This window comes from Harpia harpyja, chromosome 16 (genome assembly GCF_026419915.1).
Source record: "Harpia harpyja isolate bHarHar1 chromosome 16, bHarHar1 primary haplotype, whole genome shotgun sequence".
In the NCBI taxonomy this organism is placed as follows: Eukaryota; Metazoa; Chordata; class Aves; order Accipitriformes; family Accipitridae; genus Harpia; species Harpia harpyja.
The window spans coordinates 33,722,330-33,745,916 of NC_068955.1; the positions used below are offsets into that span (position 1 = coordinate 33,722,330).

Consider the following 23,587-nt stretch of genomic DNA (forward strand, 5'->3'; position numbering starts at 1 on the left):
GTTCTGAAGTCTTCGCCCCCCCCCTTATTCATTTGCACAGTATGATTTTATGAGTAAGTCAGGGCACAGACAAGTTTCTCTAAGAATTTCAAGGGAAATCTGCTAACCCCATGTGAGAGATTGAAAGAGTTAATGTCTCAAACATTGCGGTGGGGCAAGTTCTGCTTAAAGACGAGCTCTGCATAACAACGAACCAAGTTTAACAGCAGCCGCTGAGCACCCACCAGCACTGACTTCAACAGGGCAGGGATGCAGGGAGGGTGCGCAGCTCCCCGTTCTGATAAGCTGTTCTGATACAAAGATCAGACAATGGTCACGTCTGCAGGGAAGGGGAAGTTACTCCCCAAAGGACCCCCAAGTCCCAAAGGCTCACAAACCGCTCATGACACCTAATTAGCCTAATGAGTTTGAGTGCCCACCCGAAGGAGGGGCAAGGACAATAAAAGGACACACACTGAAGCCCCAGGTGCGCAAGCCCACCGGGACTGGACCCCTCAGCTGACTGAACCAACGCTGGACCCAGGACCAGTGAAATCCTTCTTTCCTTTTTTCTCTCTCTGTCTTGTTCTCTCTTTCATTTTCCTTTTCCACAATCCCTATACCTCATCCCTTTAAGACATAAAACCGTTGACCAAGTCTGGGACTAGGAGCGGATCCAGCCACCCCTGGGCCCTTCTCTGAGGAGTCTAGAAAGAAAGGGGGTCTGCTCTGAACCTCCTGACCCAACGGGAGGGATCTCCTTCTTCCCTGAATTGATGTATAGGGTTACCACCGGTTACCCGGTTCACTGAGGTAGTCTCATGCCAATTCCTGTTGTGAGAAACCCCACCACCTATGGTTGTATCTCCCAAATTTAGTTTGCTTCTGTCATGAATAAAATGTTTGACTGATCATTTGGTGTCATTTCACCTTAATTTAGCCCAAGGGAATTCCAAATTCAACATGACTCCCTGGTCTGTCCAACCCCAGGTCATGACACCCCATTTGTCCTTTACCACCAGCTGTTTCTCCAGCTTCTCAAGGATTTTAATTGGTGCTTTTCTTTAGCTCCTGTTCAAAAAGTTTGCAAGGCTTTACTCCTCAACAACAAGATTATTCTCCTAGTACTCATAGAAAACACAACCAAGCCTTTCACAACTGCCCCGGCTCAATGTGGCCACCCTTGCTGTCACCCCTGTTGATCCCAGCAACATTCCTCAAGACAAGCTTTTGCTACAGATGAAAAGCTTGATCTACAGGAGCAAAAGAAGGTTTCTAGGTAGGTTTTCAGGCAGGGACTGAGGCACAGGAATGCTCCCCCCTCCTTCACACCCTAAAATGCTGAATGTGTGAGAGCTGGTGGCACGAGGGGATCCGAGGTGCCTGCTTTGGTGCGAGAAAACGGCAGCCTGGTGTGGCCGTGCTGCCGGTGCATGCGGGCACGGCCGTTCTTGTTGAGTAGTTCCCTGAGCAGACAGGTCCTTCTTTATCATTTGGTCTAGACTAGAAACAGAGCCAGAACTGCTCACAGCCCACAGGCAGTTGGGGCAAGATCAGGAGATGGTTGCTGCCTGGATGCTTCTTCCTGACGAAAAGAAAGAAAAGCTGCTCCCAACAACACGCAGGTCAGTACTTCTGTCACTGAAAGCAGCACAAAGAGGCACAGCAGAACATGCGTTTGCTCTAGAAAATCAGCTAAGGCTAAGGGGGAAGTAGACAAGTGTGAGATGTTCCTGGAGGTCACTTATTCCTTTCCCTTGTGTCACAGAGGCAAATGTTTTGTGAAACTGCTCAAAAGAAAAATCTTTAGCATTGGAGGCTCCGCCACCCCCCCAGCTTTGTGTCTACTGCAGCGAGAGATTACTGACTGCCAGCTGGTTGGAAAAAGGCTCTGATGAGCAGGGAATCAAAGGGAAATCCGTTGGAAAGCCAACTGCAAGAAGCAGATATAAGGTAAGAGGATTCTGTTACTGCTTTTAAATTTCAGTAGTTATCTTTTGCCAACAAACATGTGCTTGACCAGTCATGGTCCATGCAGCCCATCGTGCCATTTTTAAGGAAAAAACCTGCACCTTCCCAAGACGGTTGTTCTGGCAAAAGAGCTCTGACCTCCTTCTAAAGACAAGACCCAATTTCATCCCACAGAAGAGCCTGCTGCGACCATGAAGCCCCAGGAGCTGCAAGGAGAGTCAGGGAGAGGAAGGTGGCATTCCTGACTCTGGGAAGAGAACTCTGAGCAGGTTCATACAAATCCTGGCAAACTTTCTGCAGAGCTGTTTTTAAGGGAGAGAAGGACACAGCTGGGTTATTCAGCGAAGCAGACACATGTTCACGTTGAAATGGTACTACTTCTCCCACTGACAAGCATCCACACATCAGAGGAATGAGACCCAGGCTCAAAGCTTTCAGCCACTTCTGCTCTCAGGTCAGGCAAGTTGGAAGTTGCTTTTGCAAACTCCAGCCCAACTTGACCAAACACCTGCAACAGTTCCGTCAGCACCTTAGATGGTCTGTGGCTGCCCGGCTTGCTGAACAAGTAACACCATGTAAGGAGGAGCCTGTGCATACTCGGTTTTGAGCCTACGCAACACCAAGCCACAAAGGAAGATGGAGAAGCCATCGTCACAGATGGGGCGAGCAAGGTCCTGCCCACTGCCATCAGACAGAGAAGATCAGGCATCATGTCTGCAACAGCTTAAGAAAAAAGTACATTGTGTTTTGAGTGTTATAAATTTTAAAAAGCCCCAGAGAAGAAGAGGTCTGCTCTCCAGCAGAGCATTGCAGAGAGGTCACACTTTGCTGGCTGGGGACATGGTTTTTGACCTCAGAGGTGTGAGGAGTTGGGTGCTGCTGAGGAAAAAAACCCAACAAAACAGCAAATGCTTAAGGGAAGCAAGAAAAAAAAAATTTAGTAGTGAGCAATTTGGGAAAATCTTGCCATTTAAGGGTTTTCCGCTGCTGTGCCTTTGGGAGAGCAGCAGGCCCCGTGCCGAGGGGTGACAGCGGGGGGGGGGCGGTGGCAGCGGTGACAGGCTGGGCAGCTGCAGCCCAGCCACAGTGAGAAGAGCAACGCGCTCACCCTGCCACCGCCATGTGGGGCTTTCAGCGGGGCTCCCAGCTGCTGGCTGCCGTGCTGCGGACCCCACGGGTCCCCCGGGCACAGGTCACCTCTAAGCCACCCGAACATCCACTCTCTGCTGCTGTAAGTAGCTTATGGGGGGCTGAAAAGGGGGGGGGGGGGGGGGAGCCACCTGCTCCCAGGGAACACCCTGGTCGGAGGGGCACAAAATCCCTCTCTGCATTATAGCCGAATTATTTTTGTTAGGAGTAAAAGCAAAAGAGGAGGGGGGAGAAAAAGGAGGAAAGGTGCCCACAGAGCAGTGCAAGCTCCAGACTGCACCCCCACGGGGGGGTGCACGCCCTGCTCCCATTTTATTTTATCCTTTCATCCCCTTTTTTAACCTTTGGGGTTTAGGGTACCTGCTGAGGGTCTCCTGCAGCCCAGGGTGCCCCCCCCAGAGAGGCAAAGCCATGGGGCAGCCTGAGGAGCTCAGGGAGGTGGTGGCAGTGGCACTGACAGTCCCTCAAGGCACCCTGCCAGCACAGGGACAGACCTGGGCCCTGTCGTCGTCCCCCTTTCATGGGACATTCACGCCAAAGCAGGTGTCCCCATCGGCAAGGATGGGGTCTGCTGTCATCGCAGAGCCAGAGTGTGTCGGTACCTCTGTCATTCTTCCCTCTGGGGATGATCCCCACCAAAACAGGAGCTGCTCCAGCTGCGGAGACCCTCCTGGGCTGGGTGGAATAAGCTTGGAAAAAGGAGCTTTTCACCAGAAATCCTGGCTGGGTTTCACCTCCACCCATTGCTTGTGGAGTTTACCCCCTGCTGCCTTTCCAAGGCCTGCAACAAAGTGCTTCACAAGGCTGGAGACTCTTTTTCCAGCCAAATAAAAAAAGAAATAAAGGTGACAGTGTAAGGGGTTAAGTGCCGCCCTGGTGCGCTGGAAATGTAAGAGGCTGCTGCTGGTTGCAATTCACACCTCAAAGTCATTTGAAAGTCAGGCGCAGCTGCTTTTGGAAACACTGGGAGCCCAAGCCTCTGCTGCTGACTGAAGGTCACAAGTTGCTCTGATTTTGCAGTGAGTATCATGACAGAGAAACACGGAGGGATGGAAAAGAAACCTAGAGAGCAACCAGCTTGGTCCACAGTTGGTGGAAACTGCTGTGCTTACCCAAATCTTCCTCCCACAGCCCCAAGGTCTGTTCATCTGACAGCCGCAGGGCTGGAAAGAGCAAGGAGCATGGACAAGTACGCTTGATCCATTGCATTAGAACACAGCACCAGTGCGCAACCATCCCAGAAACCCCACATACAACGTGGCCACTGCGCAGCCATCCCACTAATTCTTCTGTTTCTTCTCCCGCCGGCAGGAGCAAGTCATTGCGCTTTCCATCATGTCTGCATGCTTCCTCATACCAACAGCCTGGATCCTGGCACATGTGGAGCACTACAAGGGCGGATCAGGTTAAGAAGCAACAACAACCTGCACCCTGTTGAGAGCAGAAGTATGACTGAAGATAAGACCACAGAACAGACCTTCACCAGGAAGGAACCCTCTGAGTTTGTTCATTAAAATTCACATTAGCATTCAGCGTAATGGCTTGTTGGTTTTGCTTCAGCCATGTGCTTGTTCATAGGGGAATGGATCTGTAATCCTGCTCTGTTGGACAGCTTGCTGTCCTAAAGGCAGTATTCCTTTATAAGTTCGCAGCAGGCTCTAGCAGGGACGCATATTTCCCACTGGAGCTTTTAACCTTGTACAGCTGCAGCAAAGCATTGGGCAGATACCAAGGCACCACTCACAGCACTAGCAAGGAAGCAAAATCAAGTTAAATTCCTAGCAAGAAAATACTCAAAGGCTGTAAGTGATATTTAAAATGGTCTCCAGCCTGGGTGCTACACATTTGACTTTTCTTCCTGCATGAAGAACCTCTCCACCCCTCAAACACACACCAAATTTCCTACATTATTTGTGTTAGGGAAGCAGACAGCCAGCACTTGCTCCCACACAGGCAGGTTTGGGTAGCAAATAATACTTCCAGATACCTCGGAAAAACCTCTGAAACAACTGTCATAATTCACTTAAGACTGCAGATCTTCACACTCACTTCAGTGAGCTGCTCAAAAATTTACATACAAGCAAGCACTCCCACAGTACAAGAGGGTTGTCAAAATACTCTCAGGAGACGACTTTAGTACCATTTCAACAGTAACGCTTCAAGTTTTTTTTATGCTCATCTAAAGCAATAGCAGCCCCACGATGCATTAGCATTGCCACACAGTTCGCATTTCGTTTACTCCTAACACATAGTGATGTGACACTACTAAGGAGATTGTACTTTTTAAAGCCTTTTTCCTGTCCTTAGCTATGAAATAAAGGAAACATTTTCCTGATCAGAATGCTTGTCTCCTCTGCATGCTCTTCTGAAGTCAGTAAAAGCAACATCAGGAATGAGCTTTGTAAGACAAGATGAAGCATGAACCAGGGAAAGTCAAATTTCACAACACAGGAGGAGAAAATGTGGTTCAACACATATGCCAACAGCCAAACTAGCAAGGACAGAGCAAAATGACAGACCTGATGGGCTGGACAGGGAAGAGGCAGGCATTCAGAACTGAACAACTCCAAACCAGGAAGAAATCTAGGCCAGAACTGATAAGAGAGGCAGAAGGGTGGAGGGTGACCAGGTATAGGATCTGATAATTTGGGTTTTTTGTTTTTAAAAGCTTAAGTCTCCCTTGCCTGAAATATCTTTGCACCTGCGTAGCAGCCTGGTGTCAGCCACATGCTTTCTTTTTTTCCATTGCTGGCATTAAACCCTCAGAGTCAAGACAGCAAACTAGAAAAAGCATGCAAAGTATAAAAATTCCAGTAGTACAGTTTGTTAGAGTGACACCAGAGAATCAAACTGGTAGCTAGAGCTCTTGAATCACAGTAGTAACCAAACCGGCACTGCAAAGGATACCTTGGCAGCAGCATTTCAAAATCCACTTACATCCCAAGGAATTTAGCCAGATACGTGAATATGACTCCATTCAATTTAAAGTTACTGTTAAAAACCTTAGTGTAGTTTGCTATTACTGCCTTATGATTAGGAGTACTATGCATCCAAATGGTACGTGGAGGTAGCCCACAGTTCAGACTTGCATTTGTTTCAAATTCTCTATGTGCACAATTATCTTCCATCCCTATAAAGGCATCGCAGCAGCAGTAGGGCAAAACAATTACATTACAGAAAGCTTTTAAAGCAGCAGTTGTTAAGAGGCAAAAGCAGAACAAAAACTTGTCTCAGGACTTATTTAGGCTTTTTCAGTCCATAATGCTTACTCAACTTGAGAAGAGGCATCAGGACTACAGCTTCCCACAAAAGAAAGCAACTTGACAATAAAGTACATGCCAAGGTACCACATGCTAAGTTACATACTAATCCCACTGGTGATTAACAGACTGTTTAAATCTGTATTGTCCTCGGACAGACGGTTTTTGTAACATGAAACTTAAAAGGAAGTGTATTTTTAAACAGAACAAAGGCCCAACTGCAAGTTATGAAGATGACAAACAGAACTACAGAAAAGGGAAGGCAGAGAAGTTTATTCCAGCAATACTGCTCCACCTCACTTTAGCACAAAGTGTTCTTAAAAGACAACCACCCCCAAAAGTATATAAAACCACATCCACTAAACGGTAATCCTGGAAGAAACCCTTTGATGGAGTAAACACTCCCTCTGCTGCAGATGAGGAGGAGGGGTTGTGGAGAAAGAGGGCAAAAGGAGAAAGATGATTTCAGTAATGCTGCCTTTGGGCTGCTGCAGGGGCAGGGGGAGAGAGGTTACCGGGGAAGGTCATGCCCTCCTAAGGCCAATACCACTAAGTAATACCACATACAATGGTCAGGCACCTCTCTAGCATGTTTTCATAACGGAGCTTCTGCTACCCCTTTACTTGGCAAATAGCCTCCGCTCCTGTAACATGCAACCAGCATCACATCCTCCCACAACAATTTGATAACAAGACTGATAAATCAACCACTGCGGAGCCTTTGTCCTCCTTTTATGAGAGCAGGATGGGAGCTCTCATGTCAGTGCCACTAATGTTAGCGCATAGGGAAATCCTGACTCCAAGCACCAAAGGGTTACACAGCAAAAGGCCACTTACTCCTTCGAACAAGCTCAAAAAGCTGCTCTCCCCTCTGCCCACCCACCCCCCTTCAATATAATTCAGTACAGAGTCAGTGGTCTGAGTGCTGCTAGCATCAGTAGCAGTAGAAATTACTCTCCCAGGGGTAGTGCAAGGTCCTCTATGTTAGGATGTCATGAGCTTGGTGCTCCACCAACATCTCCATGCTCCTCACATCTGTGCACCAGAACTCCAGGCGGTCTTTCATTCCTTTGATCTGCAAGGCAAGCCCACAATAACTTTAATGCCTCAACTACTGGAAATACCAATATTCACCTTTAAGGACAAACATTTGAGATCCCAAACAACTTCTCAAAACGCCATGCATCTAGAAAAGATGCTACTTAACATCTTTTACCATCAAACCCAACAATGTTTAAAGTGAAACGGAAATGCACAAAAGGAATTGTTTGAAGCTAGTATTACACGTACTGATTTTTTTTTTTTTAAAGGTAAAGGCACCCTATACAGTCTCCTAAAATGTTAGGAGGATGAACTTGAGAAGCTCAGCACCTTTGTCTTTATCACCCTGAACTCCTCTCTTCCCAAAACAAGCACGCCACCTACAACCCAGATACTCCAAGATTTTGTTTCATGCATTTAGGCTTGAAGCAGCCACACAGATGTCTGCATCCTTCTGAAAAACAGTCATAGCATTTGTGTCTTATGGTGGTTTGTGTGGCTTTCAGAAGAGATGCACCATGTACCCTAGGTAAGAGCTAAAGGTGGCAATATAAAAAAAAATGAGGAAAAGCAGATATAATTCCTCTTTCCCTGAGCATTTTCAAGAAGCGCTAAGGAGACTAATTCTCAGACAGTGACCCTTCACAGTTCTTATTTTAATTTCCAGATCACCTCACACAAGAAAACAAGTTAGAACTACCTTAATATTCAAGCTGGTCATTACCTGTTGTAAATCCAACACGCGTGGTTGTACCCATGTCATGTGCACCCTCTTATCAACTTCATCAATACTGCCCTTTACCAAGCCTACTGAGAGCGCCTTCATCACCAGCAGTTCCACCTAAAAATAAAAAAAATAATGGAAGGAAACAATTGAGAATCACCCAGTTTCCCCCAAGATAAATAAAACCCTTAAATAGCATTAGCTTGTGGAAGACTGTTTACTACACACAACAAAATCAAGAACAGCTGCAGCCTCTCTCACATCCATCCTCTTTTAGGTTTTAATCGACATCTACATATGCAGGAGAGACTTCTTTCCTCTAAGAGCAGATCTCCTTTCTTTTCTCTGAAATCCCAGGAAGGACAAGGTAATTGGAAAAAGTCAGCATGGATCTACCACGGTCAAGATGTGCTCGACCAATAGGACTGCCTTTTTAAATTAAATAACTTGCTCAGTGGTTGAAGAGAGCGCTGTAGGTGCCCTGTACCTTTCTTTTAGCAAAGTGCTCAACAAGACCTTCTACCACATCCTTGTTGACAAGCTGGTGAGCTACAGAACAGACAGTAGGACTACAAGATGAGTGAAAAATCCACTGAGCTCAAACAGTAGTGGTTAGTGGTTTGAAGTTCAACAGGCAGCTGGTCACAAGTAGCGCTTCTTAGGGGTTGATACTGGGTCTGATACTATTTAATTATCTTTAAGCTAGCTGGATGACAATCTCACAGATGACAGCACACTGGCAGGGAGAGGTAGATGTGCTGGAAATAAAAGCTACCATGAAAAGAGGCCTCGATATATTGAGCTAACATGAATCACATGAAGCACAGTGAAGATAAGCATGGAACCCTTCACCTGAGACCAAGCGATCCCAAGCAACAGCACAGACGGAGGTCTGACTGACTGGCTGCGGTATACTCTGAGTATACTCAGCAGAGTATACTCTGATGGAAAGGAGCAGAGTCTGGGGGGGTGGGGGGGACAGCAAACTGTGCAAGAGCCAGGGGTGTGCTCTGACAGCAACAAAGGGGAACTGTGTCCTGGTCTGCATCAGTAAGAACGCAGCCAGCAAGCAGATCAAGGGAAGCAATTATTCCACTCAGCACTTGTTGGAGCATAGCTGCAGCACCATGTCCAGTTTTGCATCGCCCCCTTTCAGTTTTAGGGGGCCACTGCAAAACTGGAGAGAGTCTAGCAAAGGCCCAGCAGGCTGAGAACTTGACATTAGGAAGAAATTTTATCTGTTCAGCCTAGAAGAGGCAGCTCAGGGATACCTCATCAGTCTTCCAGTACCTAAAAGGCAGTAACACAGAAGATAAGAGGTACTATTTTCACAAGGACATGTGGTGAAAGGACAAGAGACCACATGCAGGATTTGCTTCAGCAGGTATACCATCTGGATAACAGAAGAAAATTCTTCACCATGAGAAAAATTAAACATCAGTGACATTTCCCCTCTCTGGAAATACTCAAGACATCTTGGCACAACCCTGCATAACCTAATCCAAAGGCCTGCTTTCAAGAGCAGGTGGGAACAGACGACCTACAGAGCTCTCTTCCAACTTCAGACTATGACTAAGAATCTTCAGAAATTTATCTACCAAGAAACAGGAGCACCAGTTAATTCCTTCTTAAAAAGAAAAAAGTTCTCCAAATGCACAAGAACAGGAGAGAACATTTTTACTTAAGAGTTCACCTATGGGAGTAGGTCTATCCAGACACTTTTAGATCTTCAGAACGTAGACACTAACAAGTTTGTCTAAACCTGAACTCACCTCATTCACAGTGACTTTGGCACTCTTGGCAATCTCTTCAAAAGTGAGCTGTCTGTGATTGGCCGGCCGGGTGAAAGTCATCTGAATTCAAGTAAACAAACAAACAAAAATCCCACACAGTTTTAGTTTTTTCCAACAGTGCACACAGCCTCCCTCATACTGCCCTGCTGAGCTCTCTATCTGCAGTAGCAACTGTATTTCTCATATTTAATCAAAATACTTCAAAGAAAAATGCATTTATGTCAGCAGAAAGGAGTTGTACCACTCCCTCCTCTCCAAGCAGCAGATTTTCTAGGTAACAATGTAATCTCCAAATAAAGCAGATCGATCTGTGTTGAAACGTCTCAGTGTGCATCAAATCCCTGAGATAACACAGTACCTATAGGTGGTAAACTCATTCACAGTAAAACACTAGACGTGGAATATATATACATACACATTAACATACACACATATTGGTATGTGGGTGTCTATAAACATACGTTACGCTTCAGATAACTCAATATTTAAGGTTTTGAAAAAAATCCAAGGCCATGGAGGTTTATACACCAGTATTATTCAGTAACAACAAAGCCAAAGCCTTCAAGTGACAGGAAAGAAACTGTTTAAACCTGATAGGGTTACCTATAAGGGAAAAGATTTTCAGTCCATAGGAAACTAAGATTTTAACTGCATTTTAGAAATCTTTGTTACACTAGAACATACTTTAAGAGTTGTCATTTCAGATACCACTCTCAAGATACAAAGCTTGCTCTTTTCTTCCCCATTTCCACATCCTGCCTGAAAGAGCACACCCCTGAAACTACAAGTAGCACACCACAAGGCTTGCTTTCCCCGCCCCCTCCCCCCCCCCAGCAGTACTTGCTTTCTGGCACCACCTGGAGGCAAAATTCACAGTCAACGATTTATACCCAGGAGTTTCTGTACCATGAGTGAATGAATGCACCCAGCAGAGAACGGAAAATTTAACAGCACTACCCCCACCCAAAGGTAACTGGAGCAGGCCCTTTCCATGTCCCACATTTAACACATCACAGTTCTCGGCTCACCTCCATAAGACATAACAGCTGAATCTTTTGCAGCAGAAGTGCTTCATTTGCAGCCAGATCTGGCTGCAAGAGGATAAAATGGAACAAATAAGTTCATTATTACTTCCCCCCTCCCCCCAAGGGGAGAACAGCATGCTACCCACAGAAGTAAGCCACTTGGGGACCCACTACCTTCATTTACACGGGAGAAGGTCATTACAACCCACCCACTACCTGGTAATGGTTCCATAAAGTAAACCATAAGAACTGCACAACAAAATGCAACACTTCGCAGGGTAGGCAACCTTTTATCAAAGGTCACAGCCTTGCACAAGTGGACATACAAGTCAACCTGTAAATTACCGCTATGTCAATAATTTCTGGTACAGTCAAAGTAGTTAATACCCAACACCACTGTTTTCCTCAAACTTCTTAGAACACAAGGGAAAACCACTATTTTACACTGGAAGCAGTTTAATACTGGGAGCGAATGGCATTATAGTAATTAAATCAGAGATTATCTTCCTGTGCAGAACTGCATGACATTCTTGTTTGCTTTGCCCTTGGATCACAAGAGATTTCTCTTTACTTCTTTCAATCAGAGAGGGAAGCCAAAAGAAAACTAATGATACATATCAAGATGAAAGAAACATTACTATGCTATGACTAAAATTATACCAGTGCACCAGAGTCAGGAATTCTTAAAGTAAAGGTCCACAGAATTTAAGTGTCCTCTGTAAATATCAAGCCTAGGCCTTAAGCAATATAGCAACTCATTCACTCACCTGCTGACCCCATGCCGACTTCAAAGACTGAAACGTCTCTACATTACCACTGTTGAAGGCATAAAGTGTGTCAATCAGCCACTGCCGATCAGTGTTTCTCAGGGACTCCAGAACAGGGTGCATGAGCTGCAAAAAACAGGCAGGATAATGTTAATAGGTAAAATCAATTCCTGATACCCAACAGCTGAAGCAATGCAGCATCAACTTACCAGCTCCCCAAAGTTATAAACACCTTCTCCCAAGAGCCCTGCCAGTCCCAGGGTAAATGCTCTCTCCTGCTGCTCTGATACTGCAAGAAAACCCAAAGGAAAAAAACCAAAAAACAAAACAACAAAAATGGTTTGGATGAAGCAGGAGTCTAAGCCCCATCAACCCCTCACTCACCCTTCTCTCTGCCTGTATTAAATCATTCCCAGCCCTCCTCCTCATCCTCTCCCAAGCCTGAAATTCAGAAGCCTGCAGTCACCACAGCAGTAGCACAAAAGGGCCACTTTTTGAATTTACAGTGAAGACTTTTGGAAACTAGAACAAACTGTCCCTTCTGGTGGGGGCACTTCCCCCCTCCCATCACCTCAATGCAACTTAGGAGCAGAACCCTACTCAGCCATTCTTCTTGTGGGTTCCCCCTCATTCTAGCTAGATCCTGGCCCAACTATGGCAGATTCCAAATAATGTTGAGAAAACCTGTTCTCTGCCAGTGCATTTATTTACACTGAAGTGATGAAACAGAGAAAGAAAACTGGGACTTTCTACGCTTGGCAAAGGAGGAGTTACCCGGCAGATCTTTAACATCAATGCATCCCAGAAAGCGCAGAGCATCCTTATAGTAAGAGGCGTGGTTCCCAATTGTCTGGTAGTACTTGCTGGAGAGATCATAGAAGCGGCTGTGAACCGAAGTCACTCCAGGGAGATTGTTCAGCATCTCCTCAACCTCCTCAATGGTCTCCTAGAGGAGGGCGAGAACCTCTTTGTCACAGGTGAAGGTACACCTCATATACACCCATGCTCCCAGCCTTTAGTTCACCACCATAAGGGTTACAGCATTCTTGTGTGGTCCAGAAGTAATATCCACTCAGTACTAAAACAGATGAGACCACAGCCAAAGCCACTACCACAGCATTAAAAATAAAGCAATGGCATTCTCCCTTTACATAGTAGTTAGCAAAAAAAAAAAAAAAAATCCCCAAACCCCCAAAAAACAACCCTGCAGCTATACTTACATACTTATATATACACACACACTTTATATATACTTATACCCACTAAACCCACAAACTTTGTACTTGCTCTAAGAGACACTAAGCTGCACTGCATAAAAAAACCCTCATCTCAGGTTTAAGAGACAGTTCTAAAAAAAGCCAAGAGATGAAATAAACAACATGCTTAGCACAGAAAATGATACACTAATTCAGTCACCATTAGCAGCTCGCCAACAAGCAGCACATACACTGTGGAATTCATGAGATCCTCTAAGCTGCGAACAGGAATATATCAAGATATTTTTCCCCTCCCCTGAGCTGTGCACACCAACAGTTGCAGTGATCAGTTGCAGGCCACCAATAAGCAACAGCACCTCAAAGGCTATGTGCATCAGAATCTTATTGAAGCTTCAGAGATTTGGCCATAAGTATTATACAGGCATTTTTATGGCCTACAAGATGTAAAGCAGAACCGCAGGTTTTCCTGGAAATCCTAGGAGCTGCAAACTTATCTTCTCATTCAAAACTGAAGCACAGACACAGGCAGGTCCATGCTGTAGCAACTGCTGAAGTGTGTCACAGTGCTCCAAACTACCCGAACGCTTGAACTACTCAAGTCATCACCTCACCTTGGTGACCTGCAGGTCTCCAATGTTCAGCTTGAGCGCCCCAATGGCTGTTTTACACAAAATGACAGCTTCATCACTGCTTTTTACCTGCAGTTACACAAAGATACATGTTTAGAGAGTGTTACCCTTGCAGCCAGGTAGGCTCTTGAAACCTAGACTGTGTTGGTTGCATTTCATTTGTTAACATGTTCCTCCCTTAAAATACGGAGTTGTTCACTGAGAAAAGGAGTAGGTATTCTCCAGCATAGGTTTCAACACACACATATCTGCCTCTTCAGCTATACCCTATATGCTCACACACAAAACGATTCCCATAGGTGGACTACCAGAAAAAGCAATTTCAAAAATACCTTTTCTCGAGTCTTTTCCAGAAAAGTAAGGGCCACATTGGGATCTGGAGAATTTAAAAAAAAAAAAAAAAAAGGCAGCAATATCAGGAATTCCCATGGAACTAAATCTCAACTTAAAAATATATCCTTTGACTGGAATATATTTTTTCTATAGCGTACCGCTCAACCTTCAAAAGGCGCTACTGTCGTAGGCCAGGCTTTCTGTTCACCAGCCACTTCTCTAGTGAAGCAGAAAACTTGCTACTCTATGTAGCAGCAATTATTAGTGCTTTCCCTTTTCAATACACCAGAAAGACAATAGCTTAACATTGAAGATTTAACGGTTACTTTTAACTAGTCAAATTTCACAGCCATCAGTTGCTAAAAATACTGTAAGTAAGAGGTAAGGACACTTACCTGTCATCTGTCTGACTACATGAAGAATGATCTCTACCAGGGACAAGGGGTTCACCCTAGAACAAAAAGCTCACTGTCATAACAGTCTGAGTCAACAGTAGGTTACCTAAAAACTTCCAAGCAAACAAACTCACCTGTGTTCAAACTCACTGATGAAGTTCTCATAAAGCTGTAGGCACAAAGATATCGACAGTCAAGGCAAAAGGGTATTTCGTTTCAGCTACAACACTCTCTTTTCATTGTATTCCAATTCATTTTTCCAACAAAGTAGTGGGGATCCAATACAGAAATGTCTACACTGTACAGAATGCAGGGAGCCAAAAATTGCTCAGTTTAGATAATTCGATCTCTGCAGTCTCCTTCCAACTGCAAGCAGTGATTCAAGAAACTCACAAGCTAGCAGGTACTACAACACGACACCTCCCTACTATGGGCTGGCCTGGTGCATGTCTGCATTTATCACTGTAGACTAAGCACAGGCCTAAAGCTTTCAAATTTCTCTTTGCACACATTCAGAAAAGAGATTGTCTCTAGAAACCCATGGCTCTCTATCATGGAAATCACTAGCTCCTGGGAAGCTGAATTTTAACCTAAAAACACAAAAGAGAGCAAAAATACATGATTACTTGTAGCATACAGAGAACGTGCGACTCTGGACTGAGTATGCCATTATTTTCGTAACTGGTAGAAGTTCCCAGACAGCGGGTGAAATAACCTACTGAATACTTTGAAGTATTTGTGAACACCTGGCAATCCATCCTACACTTGCAGTTCTAAACCCCTTGTCACAAAAGGGAAAGAAAAAGGCTCCTCCTGCACCCCCCCAAAAAAAAAGTCTTGAGTGAATGAAATTGAAGAATCATTTTGAAGCTCCTAAAATTGACACATTTAATTTTAGCAGAATTTTCAGACACCAACCAAATCCTGCACACTCACATCTAGTGCATAAACCCCAGAAAGCTGAATTCACCTAGTTTAATAATTCTCCAGAGACAAGTCACAGGCTGCTTATTTTTCACTGGTACAAAAATACCACCACTTGTCTTCACTATGGAAAGCTAAAACCCTTGGAAACAATCAAGCACTTCACCTTGATGAGTCCATCTCCTTGGGCAAAGCAAGGGTCCTGAACAAAGTCCAAAACCTGCAGAGTCAGCTGGTGCCAGAGCCTTAAGAAATAAGAAGGTCACTCAGCAAGTTCACACTTTATACCAGCTCCTCAGCCGGTGCCACATCCTGTATTTCACACCCCAAGTCTGCCGAGCCCGCCCGTCTCTGCGGCTGCTCCGACTAATGACGGAGACAAGTCCGAAACGAAAACCGGTGGCAGAGACCCCCCCCCCCAGGGCACCGACACAAAGCAACCCCAGGGAAAACAACGCGGAAATCAACTCCCCGATTCTCCACGGCTACGTGCTGGTCAGAGGACTACCGAGTTACAGACGGGACGCGGGGAGCAGCCCAGTCCCACCCAGAGAGGGCCCTTCAGCCCGGCACCCCGCACCCCGGCACAGGGCCGCGGAGCCCCGCTCTCTGCGAGACAGGCCAGGACAGCACACGCCCGGCCCCGGGGAGGCGTGTGGAGGGGCACGGCCCCACAGCAACGCCCCGGGACAGCCGGGAGGAGCGGCCGGGAGCCGGGCCGGCCCCACCGAGGGCAGCGGCCCCCTCCCCGGGGCAGGTGTGACCACGGCAGCGGCCCCCTCCAAAACTCACTTCTTGTTGTAGAGCTCCTCCAGGCGATGCCACACGGCGGCCTGCCCCGGCCCCGAGCTCTGGCTCTGCTGCAAGAAGCCCGGCACGTCCTTCATGGCGGCGGACGGAGGGAGGAAGAGCAGGCAGCGACACCGACACCCGCCCGCCCCCGCCGGAAATGCACACTCACTTCCGGCGCCGCGCGGGGCACGCTGGGTACCGTAGGGCCCCGAGGCGACCGCTCCCCCGCCGCCCCCCCCCGGTACCCACGGCAACGCCTCGCCCCCGGCCTTCCCCCTCCCTCCCCAGACAAACTCCCCAAAAATCCCCGACACGGCCCAAAAAACGGAGGCGGTGCGGGCGGGGGAGGCGTGAGGCCGCGTCCCTGCCGGAGAGGCGGGCGCGCCTACTCGGGGCATTACGGTAGCGCCGCGGCGGGGGCCCGGCGGGGAGCGCGGCCCCGGCCCCGGCCATGGAGCGGGGGGCTCGGCGCGGCGGCGGGCTCCTGGCGGCGGGTGAGGCCCGTGAGGGGCGGGAGCGGCCTGAGGGGAGGCCCCGGCGTCAGCCGCCCCCCGCCCCGGTTCACCAGCTCTCTGCTTTCTTGCAGTGTGGAGGAGGCTGTGGGAGCGCGGCCCCGGGGATGGCGGCGGCCCGGGGGGCCTGGCCCGGCTCTCCCTTCGCTCTGGGGACGGCGAGGGGGCGGCTGGCTCCGGAGCGCGGAGGTAGGGCCCGTCGCCTCACAGCTGGCTGATGCCCCCCAGGGCTCTGCGTCGCCGAAGGGTTGGAAGCGGTACTGTTAGGATGGAGGCATGGGATGGAGGACGTCACCTCTCCTGTCTAAAAGGGCAGGCGGGTCGCCTTCTCTGTGAACCAGAGCTGGCCTGGGAGCTCGAGGGTAGAGAGATTTGCCAGAGAAACACTAGCGATTGCCAGTGTAGCTCCCCGGGAACCTGGTCCAACAAGGCAGAGCCGTGTCCTTGTGAAGACAGTGTCGACCACACTGAGGCCATGGTCGACACAGCTTGGTAATTGCTGTTTGCGGATTGCCAAGATCCAGCAGCTCTCTCTTGGCTCTTCGCATTCCCACGCCTTCTCTGGACTGCTCATAATGTCCTGCACCAGCACACACTAATTGTCTGGGGAGAAGCTGTTCCTTGAGATGATAATGACTGTTCTCAGCCCCATCTGCACATGGTGCTGACCCGTGATTCCTTCAGGCATTTGCCATTTACACGTGGAGCTCTCTCAAGGCAGAGCCCTTGGGGGAAATAGAGAAATGAAAATGTCAGTGCTAACCTGGGCAGTGTTGTCCCAGGGTGACCGCATCACCCTGTTAGAACCTTCTTGAAACTCGGGACACAGAAAAGAGTTTTCCGTACCCCACGAGCAGTGTAAATTGACTAATGACACCCAGTGCTGCTGTTCGCACAGCCCTATGTCCACCCCCTGTCGAAAACAAACCCTCTCATAGGGGTACCAGTGATTTGGTATTTTTAGATCTGCGTAAGAAAGCACAATGGAAAGCATCTGCTCCTGGGGTATGGATTAGACTAACAGTTAAGCTTTCTCCTCGTTAAGTACTAGCACACAGTCCTGCCAATCGAAGAGCTTTCTGCAAAATTCTTGGGGTGGTTTTCTCCCCCTGCGCAGTTTTCAGCTGAAGTCACTGTCAGTACGCTACCTGTTGCGCTTTCTCTCTTCCGAGCAGGATCCAAGGGACCAGGCCCTTCTCTTTGTCTGCTGCTGCCAGAGCCATTTTAGGAGTGGGCAGATGGGGAGACAATGGTGGGAAGCAGAAGCTCACCCTGCAGGATGTGGCAGAGCTAATTCGGAAAAAGGAGTGTCGCCGAGTGGTGGTGATGGCTGGCGCTGGGATCAGCACCCCCAGCGGCATCCCGGATTTTAGGTAATGCCTCCATCATTTCATTTGTCCTTTTTCAGTCCTGGGACGGCCAAGATCTTCAGCTTAGGTAATGCTGGTGCCTGCTACTCCTCTCACCCCTCCATTTTGTTTATCTGTGCCAGGGTAGACTAGGCACAGGAGTTTCCATGCCTGCTGATCCTCCTTCTCCAGCCAAAGACAGGCTGGCATCACCTGTTGGACTCTGGGCCATTCCTTGGCCCAGGTCTTCAGGATGGTTAAGTCATGCCTGTTACTTGATTCTGTGGCTGCCCTCACTGCACCACCTTGGCCACCAGAGAAGAGCCAATGTGGCCATGGTGCAGGCTCGAGACACTCCAGCCTGAAGAGAGCATGGTCCTCAGAGCGTACCAGCGTGGCCCTTCCCTTCCTCCAACCACAGGCACACCCCTGCAGCTGGGAGAGCATGGGGTGGCAGCAGAACAGGAATGTAAGGCAGGTTCTCCTTCTGTGCAGAGGTAGTTTCAGCTGCTCTCTTGACACACAACGGACAGCACAAAGCAGCCAGAGAGAACCCAAGGACCTCGCTGTCTGCTCTGTCACGTCTTGGTCTGGCTCTGTGGTGGGTGGCATCTCTTCCTGCATTCAACTGCCAGCCCCCCCTCTCCTCTCTTTGCAGGTCCCCGGGGAGCGGCCTCTACAGTAACCTTGAGCAGTACAACATCCCTTACCCAGAAGCCATCTTTGAACTGATGTATTTCTTTGTCAACCCTAAGCCCTTTTTCACTTTGGCCAAGGAGCTCTACCCTGGCAACTACAGACCCAACTACGCCCACTATTTCCTGAGACTCCTGCACGACAAAGGGCTCCTCCTCCGCCTCTATACCCAGAACATTGACGGGCTGGAGAGAGGTGAGTTTTTTCTTCCCCATTTCTCAGCAGCAGAATGCCAGGAAGGGATGAGGGTGAGAAGCAGATTAGGAGGCAGGACTGGGGAAATGCCCAGTGAATGTGGAGTTTATGGTTCAGTCACCTCACACTGAGATGGTCCTCTCCCACGCGCTGTGTTCCAGTTGCTGGGATCCCTCCTGATAAACTGGTGGAAGCCCACGGCACCTTTGCCACTGCCACTTGTACAGTCTGTCGAAGGAAGTTCCCAGGAGAGGACTTCAGGGTGAGTGGTCACAGTTGGGCATCGACACATAAATTAACACAAGGAGGACAACCTGTTGCAGGCCTGTTATTTTGCCCTCAGGGCCAAGAGGTTTTATTGGAGGGGACCAGACTTGGGGCTGGATGTTGCTGCGAGGATGTGTTGTGGTTCTGACCGTGCCTTGTGCAGGTATGCATTGCCCTGTAACAAGTGGTGTTGGGTGCTCTTGCTTCAGGGGGATGTCATGGCAGACAAGGTCCCTCACTGTCCCGTCTGCACTGGAGTCATCAAGCCTGACATTGTGTTCTTTGGCGAGGAGCTCCCACAGCGCTTCTTCCTGCATGTGACAGACTTCCCCATGGCAGACCTGCTTTTCATCATCGGAACATCCCTGGAGGTCTGGGACTAAGGGAAACCCCCCACTGACAAGGAGAAAAAGGCACATGGAAAAGAGGGCCCGAGGGGACTCTGGAAGAGAGAGAGGGTTTAGAAGAGAAGGCAAGAAACTGGGTTATCGAGGTAAAATTTGAGGTGGCAGGGTAAGAAATAGGGTGCATGCACTCTGAGAGACCCTCTGAAAATCTTCTGTGCTCCTGATAAAAAGTGGGCACCTGGAGAGCAAGAGACAAGTTTTGCAGCTACCTGAGGAAGGGCCACCGGATAACTGGTGACATCCATAACCTGTTCAAAGCTGGGGTAGCTTAGCCCACAGTGGGAGACAGACAGTTAAACACAGCAGTTCCAAGCTTAGTGAGCAGCGAATTCATGCCCGCAGTGCCCCTCAGCAGGGTGACCGTCTCTCTCTGCTCCTTCGGGTTGCCTTCCTTTAGGTGGAGCCCTTTGCCAGCCTGGCAGGAGCTGTTCGCAGCTCCATTCCCCGAGTCCTGATCAACCGAGATCTTGTAGGACCCTTCGCCTGGCAGCAACGCTACAATGACGTAGCCCAGCTGGGGGACGTGGTCAGTGGGGTCGAGAAGCTGGTGGAGCTGCTGGACTGGAATGAAGAGATGCAAACACTAATTCAGAAGGAAAAAGAAAAGGTGGGAAGGGGCTCAGAGCCCTGTTTCCCTCCCTCAGTCTCTTTGTTCCTTGTGCTGGGGTTATTCCGGGGGGAGCAGGTTCCTGCTTGCTGGGGTTAGACTTGCACCACAGACGTTGCCACGCCTGCAGTCTGTATTCAGAGAAAAGGACCACAGAAGAGGGCAAAGAGGTTTAAAAAAAGCCAAACCAAACCTCAGTGCTATTTCACGGTGAAGGCACCACAGAGCAGAGTGCTGTGTTGCTGAATGTTTCCCTCAGATGAAATAGGAAGAATATGGAAAAGGCCGGGCTTTGGGTTGAATGAGAACACTTTAGGGCTTCTTCAAGCAGTGACCCACTCAATTACTGAAAAGCTTTCTGTTAATTTCATCTGATTTGTTCCCAAACACACTGAAAAAGCCCTATAGATGAAGGTACAGTTTCCTGGAGCTGGAAGTGACCAACCAGAAAATCCTGTGTCATCTGTATCAAATTAATCCAGTACAATCTTGTAGGTCAGCAGAGGACTCACCTTTGCACTTAAGCAACACAAAACACAGGCATTCTCTTCTTCAGGCAATGCTTTCCTCAGATGCATGCGAGGAGACTGGAAAACTCCCCTGAGCGCACAGGCACACAGTGGAGCACGCTCCCAGGTGCCAAAGCTGCTGTTCAGGCCTTGGTTTTTACGCGGCTTTTTCCCTGGCTGACCCTGAGCCTGTGATGCTGTTAATGGCACATTAACGAGAATAATTGCTGAACCAGGCCAAGGAGCCGAGCCAAGCATCACTATAGCAGAGCTTACCTCTTTCTGTACATTCGCTTAATTGCTTTTGTTTCATTTCTAGTGTTTTTTCTGGTCATTGTGAGAAATAAGTAATAGCAGTAACAAAAGGGAGGCTCTAATTGTGCTATGTCCAAGGCCGAACAAGGTGCTGCAGTGGCCAGATGTGCGACAGGCAGGAGTGAGGATACTTGTTCCACCTGACAGCGTTAAATTGTTAACTAAAGACTTCACTTTTTTTGCCCTCACTGATCATTTATTTCCCTCTGCTATTCTTCTTACTTCTGTAATCTTCTGAGATCTTCAGAAGTGAGAAATTGTACGAGAACAAGTTCTTAATTACTTTTGAGTTTAGTGCTAATGTTGCTACGTTATTTTAGACCTGTTGGGAAGATTTTTTTTCCACGTTTGGCATCAAACACTTTTTAAATGTTTGGGGTTTTTGTGGTTTGGGTTTGTTTTTTTTTTTTTTTTTTAATTTAAGCAGAAGTTGTAACCTGTGGGCTGGGCCAGCTCTTCTGCTTGTGTAAATGAGCACAGTTCCGTTGTCTACAGTAGGGCTCTGCCAACTCACCATAGCAAGAAGCCAGTTGTATTTTTAACAGATACACTGTCCATACATGACTTCTTTGACCCAAGAGAAAATCTGGCTTCAGGATTCCAATTTTAACATTCAGGTTGTTCTTACTTTCATCAGGTTACGGGGTAGGGGTGAACAGGAATTACTAGTCTTTTGGTCAGGTTTTTGATTTTTCACTCCGAGCCATTTTGCATTTGTATGAGATCAACCAGCCCTTGGTTTAACACTTGTGCTGCTCTAAATCACTGATGGATAAAGCTGGTGCAAATGTGTTAAAGCAGGAAAAACAAACTCCTCTTTGCTCTGGGATTTTGGTGCTAGGAAGCATTGCTGGCTGAGCTAGCAGGGGCTGGAAGGTTTGAAACACCCTAGCAAACACTGTGTGGTCTTTCTGTTTTTAGCTGGTTGCAAAAGACAAATAGGACAGCTGATGCCCTGCTGCTGAAGAGCGATGTTCACCTTGAAAGGGAGGTGTCATGCCCAGCATGGGCAGAGAAAGAGATCATGGTAGGGAGCTGTGGAAGAGTCCGTCCGGATCTGCAGCAGCAAATCCACACAGAACTGGCACACTTGGGAGGAGGGGATGCTGGTGGCTCAGTCCAGCCAGCCTGGAAGCAGAGCAGAGAGGCCCTCACCCACGAAGCTGAAGGGAGTGAAGCCCGCATGCCAAGCTGCAAATTGGTTCTGCACATGAAGGCTTTCCTACCTGAGACTTCAGAACAGTTGACGTAGCCACTGAGCACACTGTTCCCTCCTGTCTTACCTCATTTCGGCACCCACTAAGAGAGACTTTCCTCTTCCACGGCTCCGGCTGTCACCCCATCAGCACACCATGTGATGATATCCAGCCACAAGAGCTTCACCAGTAAGCGGCCGGGAGCTTGTGGGCTCGTACCAGCACATCAGACAAGCTGTGCATATGCAGCTTGTCTGGGTCTCCCTCTTTTGAGCTGTCCAACCTCGGAGACCCTCAGAGGGCCTGGTTTTCAAGGAGCAGGAGTTGAAAACACCATGAAGGTCAGGCCTTAAGGCAGGACAGTCTGGAGTGAGTCTTCCAGCTCCCCCCACCAGACTGAGCATCTGCCAACTCCTTTCACAGCTCCTCCTCAGATACTCTTCTCTTAGTCATGATCTTTCAGCTGCTGCAGACTTGTAGTGTTTTATGTTTCAGATGAAATCTCTGCTAATCAGGGGACAAATGCTGTCATGGGGGGGCCTGCCTCCCATTCCTGTTCAGGAATGCCAGCTCAAGATGCTGGAAGAGTTTTGAATCAGTGTAGTGTTAATTATTTAACAATAAAAAGAGTTCTAATTCTTTTGCTGATGTCACCTGAGGGTTTTTCTGAAAACTTCACACCTTCCCTAGTGTTTGAACACATTCTGTCCCCACCACCACCACTCCTTTCACCTGCTTTTTTATTACTTTTCTTTTTAACCTTACACAAGTGCCTTTCCTCCCTCTAAAGGCTGTCCCAGGGAGAGACAGTATCAGAGCACTGCAGCGATGTCCTGCTCTTCCCCAAATGTGCCCTACCAGATGTACTTTGCATATCACAGGTGTAGCAGAGCCTCTTCCCTGCAACAGGGCATAAATTTCATCACCCCAGCACCCAAATTTGGCTGTGGGGATTGAAGTCCCTGGCTGACCCATCTGTTTATCACAGCAGCTGTTCTAGAGGCAATCCCAGATCAGTACCAGCTCTAAACAAGCACAACAAAATGCAAAGCCTTTTATGCCACCATTTTGTTATGGTTAGTGCTAAACTGCAGAAAACCCAAGCAAAGGGAATAAAAGCATTAGAGCATTCAGCTGCATCTTACTAACACAACACTGGAACACTGTTAAGGATTTCTATGCCCAAAAGCTCTTCCCAGGGCAAAGCTAGAGCCTCAACACACTGTCTTATGGCTATCTCTTTAGATAATTGGGAGTGTTTGGACCTAACACCTGCTATAAATCAGACTAGCTCCAGGGACCCCACAGAAGCCTGGCACATCTACTGCTAATGGTACAGGAACAGAGAGTTTGGCGCTTGGTGTCCTAGCTGCTTCGTTGAAGAAAGGTTGGAACAAGTTCCCATTCAGACGAGCAGACTTGTTTATCCAAATGCACAATTCAAATATATCTGTGTGTTCCTCCTCACAGCCGGGACTGGCCCAGCAGATGTATTTGAATGCACAGCCTCAGGAAAAGCAGAAGGGTTGTCCTCT

At 48.0% G+C, this 23,587-nt stretch overlaps 2 protein-coding genes and 1 long non-coding RNA gene across 11 annotated transcripts; 2 read left to right on the forward strand and 1 right to left on the reverse strand.

Annotated features, from left to right (window-relative positions):
• The first annotated feature begins 202 nt into the window (after nt 1-202).
• Nucleotides 203-4,637, forward strand: LOC128152903 (uncharacterized). 4 transcript variants are annotated; one of them, XR_008238789.1, is made up of 4 exons: nt 203-528; nt 1,048-1,932; nt 2,018-3,181; nt 4,411-4,637. It is a non-coding gene; the product is annotated as an uncharacterized LOC128152903 (long non-coding RNA). The 4 variants fall into 4 exon arrangements; XR_008238791.1 differs by having other exon boundaries at nt 224-528; nt 1,748-1,932; XR_008238790.1 differs by lacking the exon at nt 203-528 and having other exon boundaries at nt 706-1,604; nt 1,748-1,932.
• A 1,969-nt stretch (nt 4,638-6,606) lies between these two features.
• Nucleotides 6,607-16,187, reverse strand: PSMD13 (proteasome 26S subunit, non-ATPase 13). Its single transcript, XM_052811618.1, has 13 exons — nt 16,000-16,187; nt 15,374-15,452; nt 14,418-14,452; nt 14,284-14,339; nt 13,888-13,931; nt 13,538-13,624; nt 12,484-12,655; nt 11,919-11,998; nt 11,710-11,835; nt 10,946-11,008; nt 9,897-9,977; nt 8,125-8,241; nt 6,607-7,434 (listed from the first exon to the last, which is right to left on the reverse strand). Exons 1-13 carry the CDS (start codon nt 16,092-16,094, stop codon nt 7,339-7,341), a joined length of 1,131 nt encoding a protein of 376 aa, XP_052667578.1. The 5' UTR covers nt 16,095-16,187; the 3' UTR covers nt 6,607-7,338.
• Nucleotides 16,188-16,329: 142 nt separating this feature from the next.
• On the forward strand, nt 16,330-22,695 carry SIRT3 (sirtuin 3). 6 transcript variants are annotated; one of them, XM_052811620.1, is made up of 8 exons: nt 16,330-16,493; nt 16,586-16,700; nt 17,684-17,884; nt 18,519-18,751; nt 18,913-19,013; nt 19,228-19,389; nt 19,823-20,032; nt 21,778-22,695. In XM_052811620.1, exons 1-8 carry the CDS (start codon nt 16,451-16,453, stop codon nt 21,796-21,798), a joined length of 1,086 nt encoding a protein of 361 aa, XP_052667580.1. In that variant the 5' UTR covers nt 16,330-16,450; the 3' UTR covers nt 21,799-22,695. The 6 variants fall into 6 exon arrangements, with proteins under 6 accessions (XP_052667580.1, XP_052667581.1, XP_052667584.1 ...); XM_052811621.1 differs by having other exon boundaries at nt 16,333-16,493; nt 17,687-17,884; XM_052811624.1 differs by lacking the exon at nt 16,586-16,700 and having other exon boundaries at nt 16,382-16,493; nt 17,687-17,884.
• The last annotated feature ends 892 nt before the right edge of the window (nt 22,696-23,587 follow it).

Excerpts from the sequence above, each read along its gene's own strand:
- PSMD13 (XM_052811618.1), bottom strand. The coding sequence starts at position 16,094 with ATGAAGGACGTGCCGGGCTTCTTGCAGCAGAGCCAGAGCTCGGGGCCG. Across the intron at positions 13,932-14,283 it reads TGTAGTCAGACAGATGACAG|ATCCCAATGTGGCCCTTACT; the intron begins GTAAGTGTCCTT and ends TAAATTCTCCAG. Across the intron at positions 7,435-8,124 it reads GCGTGTTGGATTTACAACAG|ATCAAAGGAATGAAAGACCG; the intron begins GTAATGACCAGC and ends CTTGCCTTGCAG.
- SIRT3 (XM_052811619.1), top strand. The coding sequence starts at position 16,780 with ATGGAGGCATGGGATGGAGGACGTCACCTCTCCTGTCTAAAAGGGCAG. Across the intron at positions 18,752-18,912 it reads CATTGACGGGCTGGAGAGAG|TTGCTGGGATCCCTCCTGAT; the intron begins GTGAGTTTTTTC and ends GCTGTGTTCCAG. Across the intron at positions 19,014-19,227 it reads TCCCAGGAGAGGACTTCAGG|GGGGATGTCATGGCAGACAA; the intron begins GTGAGTGGTCAC and ends CTCTTGCTTCAG.